This window comes from Sinocyclocheilus rhinocerous, unplaced genomic scaffold (assembly GCF_001515625.1).
Source record: "Sinocyclocheilus rhinocerous isolate Xijiao unplaced genomic scaffold, SAMN03320098_v1.1 scaffold907, whole genome shotgun sequence".
Lineage (NCBI taxonomy): Eukaryota > Metazoa > Chordata > Actinopteri > Cypriniformes > Cyprinidae > Sinocyclocheilus > Sinocyclocheilus rhinocerous.
Window position 1 is genome coordinate 111,415 of NW_015662569.1, and position 8,159 is coordinate 119,573.

The 8,159-nt window shown below is 41.4% G+C and overlaps 1 protein-coding gene across 2 annotated transcripts in view; it reads left to right on the forward strand.

The window, feature by feature from the left end:
- Positions 1 to 504: 504 nt before the first annotated feature.
- Positions 505 to 8,159, forward strand: part of LOC107728066 (zinc finger protein 318-like) — a 25,724-nt gene continuing 18,069 nt past the window's right edge. For both annotated transcript variants that reach the window (XR_001638429.1, XM_016538127.1), the window contains exons 1-4: positions 505 to 882; positions 1,359 to 1,477; positions 3,839 to 4,484; positions 6,243 to 7,521. Coding sequence is in view for 1 of the 2 variants with exons in the window: in XM_016538127.1 (XP_016393613.1) it covers positions 709 to 882; positions 1,359 to 1,477; positions 3,839 to 4,484; positions 6,243 to 7,521 (2,218 nt within the window). In the remaining variant the exon portion in view is untranslated. The remainder of the gene's footprint in view (positions 883 to 1,358; positions 1,478 to 3,838; positions 4,485 to 6,242; positions 7,522 to 8,159) is intronic.

The window sequence follows — 8,159 nt, forward strand, 5'->3', positions numbered from 1 at the left end:
TATGTATGTATATATATAAACATGTTTTGCTTTACAGTTAGTGGTCTTAACTATGTCGGCATGTCAACGGGAGGAGACAAATCTTATAAGTTACTTTTTTCTTTCTTTCTTCCTGCTTGCGACCATTAAACACTGCGCCACCCTAGGGTTGAGTCTGCATGAAACTACTTTCCAGGGCACCTTTGTTGCATCTGCTACGTTGGGTAAAGGAGCTGGGCTCACAGTTGGTGTTTCAATTGATCCTGAATGTGTCCATGGAGTTCCTGTCTGGGCTTTTTGCAGGACAGTCGAGATCTTCCACACCAAAATCATATTCAAATCATCTTAGTGTAACGTTACAGTGGGTGTAAATGATCAAAATGACAGCATTTACAATTCCTAAACTTAGTTATATTCAATGTTTAGCATATAAATAGTGCTTTCTATTTCTTTTTGTGTTTAGGAGACCCGATAAACAAAACGGTGCAATTTCGCTGCGTTCGATTGGCTGGTGACGTCAGGTCCGGTGAATGCGGCCGGCCACAGGAAGCGACGTCAGACGGAGTCGTTTGTGTTTGTGTTTGTGTGTGTGTGTTTGTGTGATGAATACGCTCTCGTACATATTGACTTTTTTGGATTCGCATTTACCTGTTGCAGGGATCATCGCTATCCTGCACCCAGGATAATAAGGACTCCACATCGACGCAGAAACAGCGGCTAAGCGTCGTAATGTATCGCGGGTCTAGGTCGCACAGAGGCGGCTATCAACCTCCGCCGTCGCGTGGTTTCGGGCCCCGTCCTGGACCAGGCCGTCCCCCGGATCCGTACCGCCGGCCGTCACCGCGGAGGAGATATTCACCACCTGGTGAATGCAGAGGAGGGAGACCTCAGCGAGGCTTCGGGGTATGAAGTAAACACAACACTGCATTACACCGCTAACGTTACATGCAGCACTGCAATAATCTACCATGGTAACGTTACACGCTAATTGAAAAGTGGAAGTGGTCCTACTATGTCTTTTCGGACGTATATTACGGTAATACTGTATTATGCTATGGATTAGCATGTGAAAATGGTATTAAAGCACTGTGGTATTACCTTCTCATTCCATTACTTGTTGCAGTGTTATGTACTTTAATAATAAATACCTTGGTTCCATGATTTTAGTGACATTTTACCATGATATTCTTTGAAGTGCCTCGAAGTACCATGTAAACGCCATTTTGTATCTATATGGTATTAAACCATGGTGAAAATGTAAAAAAGTTGTGCAGAGCTTACCACTTATTTAATAATTATGTGCAGTTAAGTGTAAGTTTTTTTTAAAAGTTTGTTTTATTCCATGTATGAATTAGTTTATGTACCCATTTTTTTAACAGAGATACACCCCATCGCCTCCTCGTGGTGGACTCCCCAGTGATCACAGTCTGGTCATAACTGTGGGCAATGAGCTGACCCATCCACCAGGCTACACAGGGACTGAAGCTCCCTTTGTCCGGTAAGAGATGCAACCTAGTGTTATAACAATATCTTGACTCTTAAAGTGCCCCTATTATGCCATTTTGAATATTGCCTTTCATGCAGTGTGTAATGTAGCTGTATGTGAATGTAAACATTCAGCAAAGTTGTAAAGCCGAAAATGCGCGATAAATAAAATTGTCTCCCAAAATAAAAAATCGTCTCTGAACAGCCTAATCGAGTCGTCAATAATTCGAATCCAACTTCCATGACGGCTACACGTCACGCAGTAACACATTTGCATAATGCCCACCTATGCTCTACGTTGTCAGGCCACGAACAACTTGACCTGCCCTCAAACACTGTTGCTTGTTCGAGTAGTAAACGTCATGTCGATAAGACTCTGTGTCCTACGCTGTGAAAGTAAATTCGTTTTATTTTAACTTCCGAAAGATGAGGCCGCAAAGAATCAGTGGTTAAAATGATTTTTTCCCCACTGTACCACAGCAGTACAACCCCAATCTTTTTTTGTGTTCCCGTCATTTTGCTGACGACTGCTTTTCTAATCTCGGGGAGTTTAACGCGGGTTTCACAAACGCTTGCTCTTGAAAGATGACTCGGTACCCAGTTTATTTAGACCAGCTGCTCCACTGAATCACCACCTGAAAGTATGATAAATAATAGATGTTTATATTTTCTATCGAGCGTTCAAAATGTGGAACTATGGCAATAGGCGTATCGTTTCCGACACACGCTGTATGTGGTAGACCAATCACAACAGACTGGGCCATCTGACCAATCAGAGCAGAGTAGGCTCATGGAAAGGAGGGGTTTATAGAGAGTGAATCTTAGAACTGCTTCGAGCGAATCGTTGGAAAGTGAGGTGATATTAAATACATATTTTGAGAAAACAAAAGCATTTTTTGACCTTGCTTGCATGTAATCCTATTGTAAGAGACTCCCAAAACAACATTAGGAACCTTAAAAATGGCATAATAGGGGCACTTTATTGGAATACACTGTGACATTGTAAAATCTAAACAGATTTACTTGCTGAACTGGTTGAGAAAAACTGGGCATCAAAACATTAAATGACTGAGGATCACTACCAGATTTTCAAGTTGTTCTGAACACACCAAACATGCAGTTACATGCGCCTTGTTTCTAGGAGATGCATGATAAATGAAAACAATGTGTTCTGAATAGGCCTGTCGCAATAATCAATATATCGACTTATCGCACAATATATGTACATGACCTCAATCATTTTTGGTGACGCAATATATCGCCCATTATATTTACTTAAAAATTAATGTCACCGTGTTTTTTACATTCCACTTGCGCCTGTGTCTTTTGCAGCTTCTCGTACATAATGTGGTGTAGTCATGAGGTGCTAATTCAAATTTAAAAAGTGCTTCTACAACAAAACGTTTCATCTGCAGATATGGTCTTGTTTAGGGATCTGTGCCTTTGTGCATACGGACATCTTGACTGCTGAGTAGTGATTGTTTTTTTTTTTCAGCAATAGTGTGCACCCTTAATTTACAGAGAAAAGAAGGTCAGGCTGAAATAGTCTCAAAATATCAAATATGTTTGATATCCTCCGAATGGGTGGAATCATTGTCTGAAGGTAAAACATTTGGAGTTTGTGTCCATCATACAGTATGTGGTTTTCTGTGAAATCTGTCAACTCTGACTGGCCAAAATCTGCAGACTGCAAGTTAAAAATAAAAATCTTGGCAAAAGTTGTGTAGTGTATTCCAGCTTTTATTTGCCCATTTTGAGAATGAGGCTGATGCTGATAAGTGTGACCACTCTGTTGATTGATAAAAGTCTTTTTTTTTTTCGTTAAATTATCATTAGCAATTAAATTTTATCTCATATTTCACCCTACTCTCTAGGTAGTGGGGGTCACCATCGGGATTGGGTCATAGAAATTGAGTAGTTTTTGATGCAAGACAAGTCGTGTTTTTTTTTTTTTGATGCATGTTATACTTGAATGTGTTTTCATACTAGAGAGTGTTTGATGGATAGAAATGCCCAAGATTTGAGGGTGTAAGACAATTTTTTGAATTTCATCAAACTGATTTGAGAAACAACTAGACCTGCCAATCTTTTGATGCCTGATTTGAAACGGTGAACATATTCTAAACTTTTGCTTTCATAATGGAGAGACACTTGCTCAAACTTGCATTTTTCCTCTTCATCCTGTTCAAAATCAATATTCTCTGATGGAGCGTAAGACACCCTTCGGGATAAGTGTTTTTTACATAATTTAATACGACAGTGCTTGAAGCTATCATGTGTAATTATGGAAATATTTTTGCTTGACCCCATAGACTCACTAGATATGTCCTTGTCCTTCAGTTGCAGTTTATGATGTGATTATTTCTGTTGACAGAGATTATGCTGCTGGAGAATCACATAAGCCCTGTTACTCTCCACGGAGATCAAACTATGATGGACACAGCGATAGAGGTTCGAGGAGGCGCAGTGTTAGTCGTGGCAGGAGCAGGGCGCAGAGTCGCAGTCCTGGCTACGGGCGCAGCAAAAGTCGCCCGCGTAGCCGGAGCAGGAGTCACAGCTACAGTCGTGGCAGGAGTCCCGAACGAGCGAAGAGCCGAGCGCGTAGCAAGAGCAGAACCCGAGGGAGGAGCTACAGTAGAAGTCGAAGCAGAAGCGGAAGCCGTAGTCGCAGACAGAGTAGGGCAAGGAGCAGGGCACGGAGCAAGAGTCGGCCACGTAGCCACAGTCGTAAAAGGAGCCGTAGCAGGGGGAGAAGCAGAGGAAGGAGTCGCGCTAGGAGCTGGAGCCGCAGCGCCAGTCGTAGTGGTAGCAGTAGCAGCAACGCCTCCGGTAGGAGTCGCCAAAGCAGCATCAACAGGAGAGTCAAATCAGGTAATTTTAGGAACCAGGAGGAGGACTTTACTGAGCTGGAGAAGGCCAGACGACGTAAAGAAATTCAGGATATGCTTGTACAGCCTGCAAAGTCAATTTTGAAGAAAAGAATGGATTCCTCTGAGACGGATTCTCCCATGCTAGTGCAGGTAACCACCTCTCATTATGTCTTGGGTAATTTTGACATTCAAAATGCAAGTCAAAAGCTGTTCATATTTATTCTTCACTCAAGCCAGAAATACTTCACACAAGCAAATTAGACACGCATGCTTTGCAATCCTCAGTATTAGGGATGGACTGATATTAAAATTTCTGATGATAGTTATTATTTAGGCTACATGTTATGGCCGATAATACATTTTAGAATAAATAAAAATAAATAAATAAAACACTGAAAACTAAAAGCAAAAATTTTAAATGCTGCAAGCAGTGTTGGGGAAAGTTACTTTTAAAACTAATTTTAAAAGCATTACTATAGTGAGTTACTGCATAAAAAGTAACTAATTGTGTTAGTTACTTTTTATGGAAAATAATGCAGTTACTTGCGTTACTTTTTGTCACCTGAGCTGGGCTTATTTGTAATAACAAATCTTCACCTCACTCCCAATATCTCTTTCAACATGGGGACAGTAGAGCTGTCAGTGAATAAATGGGAAAACAAAGTAACTTGCATTACTAACTTGAAAAAGTAACTCTTTATATTTTCTTCTAAAATTAAATGTAAAGTAATCTGAAAAGTAAGCTGACTCTTGTTAATTGTAGGGCGTTACCCCCAACACTGGCTAAAAGTGATTTTGAGCTTCACATCATTATAACAAAGTTATATATAAAAAGATTTAATTGTTCAGAGTATTTTTACTATTAACTTAAAATAAGCATTAGATGATGACAAATGTAACCTATGTTAAAATTAAAAATGATTATGTACAATTAAATATTGTTTGATAACCGATATGGTGCTGATATTTTGTGATGCATGTCTTTTTGACATTCAAGGTGGCAGTAGTTACCTTCAAATGTCTGTAGTTGACCTGAAAGAGTTTATGCTAATATATGTCATAGCAAGTGTGCATTGCATTTTTATTTGTGCTTTCATGCTTTTCTGTATGTAACAGTGCACAAATTTGAGATTTCACATTCTTGTGTAGAGTATGGTCTTGGTCTTTAGTTGGCTTACAGATTTAAAGGGATAGTTCACCCAAAAATGAAAATTACCCCATGATTTACTCACCCTCAAGCCATCCTAGGTTTGTATGACTTTATTCTTTCAGACAAATACAATCTGAGTTATATTAAAAAATGTCCTGGCTCTTCCAAGCTGTAGCGTAAGCTCCAGTGAGAAAATGCTACTCTTGAGAACCAAGTTTTGTTTTGGAAAACCAGTCTCCTCTGTAAGAAATCCTCTGACATTTTTCTTTGCAGATCCTCGTTTTGTACTTCTAATTTGTGACCGGTGTTTTGTTATGCTCTCTCCTCTGTGTTTCCGTGTTTGTCACTTCCGCGTTTGCCTACGTCATCCACTGGAACGCCACTCTCTCGTGTACACACGTACAACAGTTAGCAGAAGCTAGAGATTAGAGTTTATAAAGTTGAAAATATGAAATGTTTTTCTTATAAAAACGCATTGCTTCACTTCATTTAAGAAACTCATTTATATCTAGGATAGCTTGAGGGTGAGTAAATCATTGGGAAATTTTCATTTTTGGGTGAACTATCCCTTTAAAGGGTGGCCACACTACACTTTTCATTCCATTGACTTCCATTCATACCCTTGCAACATACTTATTTTGCCTCTTCAAAGTCTAATGTGACCACTGCTTTGGCTGATATTTAGTTGGTTTTATTTTTAGAAAGTAAAGAATGATGATGCTAGTGTGCCTAAAGCATATTTAACCAATGTATTTCAGAATAGTGATTCCCCTCGAGGAAATCCAGATGGTGGTCTTTCACATGAGGCAGAACAGCTTCTCTGTGCACTTTCCAAAACCATGGATCCAGACTTGTTCGCATCCATGCTGGGAAAAAGCTCTGATGGTAGTGTTCTCGAAGAGCTGATTGGTAAGATCCAGTCAGCCAGAGAGGGTGGAAGTGACTTGCTGCTCCCTCAAGAGAAGGGAAGACAGGAGAAATCAGACCTCACAGAGTTCCTTGGAATGATAGCAGAGGTCGCCCAACCACAGAATGTAAAAAAGAGTAATCCAGATATTGAAGATGAGGAGAAATTCCTCTATGGGGATGAAGAGGAAGAGGGCAGTGAGGTGAAACCAGCAAATTCCAACTTTCCAGACACAAGTTACCCACAGTCTTGTGATATTCAGAGAAGAGAACCTTACACTTTTGGCCATACTGGAGAACCTGGGATGAGCCATTCGCAGAGAGACAGTAGGCAGGCAGACAGGCATCGTTCCTCGGCCACACCTGAGGTACATGCCAAGGAAGAACCTGGCGACTTCCCACCTGGAATTGGGCCACAGGATGTAAAGGTGAGGAAGGAGGTAGAGGAATATGAGAAGATACAAGATTTGCTAAAAACAATTGGCCTGGACCTGGGCATGGCTGAGATAAGCAAAATGGCCGCTAGGACGCAAGAGCGTCTGCACGGTAACACCCCTGCGAAGACTCTGACTCGTAGGCAGTCGGATAGAAAGCACCGGAGCCGTAGTAGGAGCTACAGCAGCAGTAGCAGCAGAAGCTTCAGTCGCAGTCGGAGTAGCAGTCGAAGTAGAAGCAGAAGAAGTCAAAGCCGAAGTGGCAGTTTGGATCACACTTCACGTCGCAGCAAGAAAAAGCCAGTTTCCCCAGAACAAAGATCTCCATGCTCACATAGTCAGAACAAGAAAGAGGCTAAACCTGGCATTGCAGAAAGCGGCTGGCCTACCACACCCACTGTGGGTCCTGGGACACAGACGTATCCCTCCAGACCCAGCCTCCCGGCACATCCCATGCCCCCATACCCTGGGCCACCCCCACGTGGGGTAATGCCACCTGACTACCCACCAGGAAGTTACGATCCATATGGCAATTATGTTCCATATATGCCTCCGGGATGGCCGATGTACCCACCTCCAGGTATTCCAGTACCTCCTCCCAGTCCAATGGATCCCTACAGCCTCCCTAACATTGAGCGACCTTTTCTTAAAGTGATCACAACTGTGCAGAGTGAGAGTAAAGACGACAATCCAAAAGGTTAGTCACCTTACATGTGATTCATAAGCAGTTGTTTGAAGGAATAGTTTACAGAAAATTGCATTTCTGTCATTGTGTATGTGGACTCAACCTCATGCCAATACAAACCTGTATATTGTTGGTTCAGTGGATCAAAGGAGAATTTTTGAAGAATCTTCACACAGGTCAATCCTGTTCAATGACTGTTCATAGTGACCATGTCTGTAAAGCTTCTGAAAGAACCAAAAAAATGTGTAAATGCACCATAAAACAGTCCATATGACTTGCTATATGCTGTATGTCCATATGTGTATTATATTCTAGCAAATCTGATAATTTTGTGTGAGAAACAAACTGAAAATTAAAATTCATTAAGTCATTATTCTCTTAAAATTAGGGAATTGTAAGAATGTCCAATTCCGGTTCCGATTCTGGTTTCATTAAAATGTCTTCAATTAAAATTGCTTACTGTCAAATGAGTTTAAGGGTGCTTTCACACTAGCACTTTTGGTGTGCTCCCGGGTTCGATTGACGTCAGAGTTCGGTACGTTTGGATGATGTGAATGCGGTCTTCCGAACTTGGGTGTGCACCCGCGAACCGTACCCGAGTCCGCTTAAAAGGGGTGGTCTGGGGGACGGTTCAAGTGAACTCCAGTACT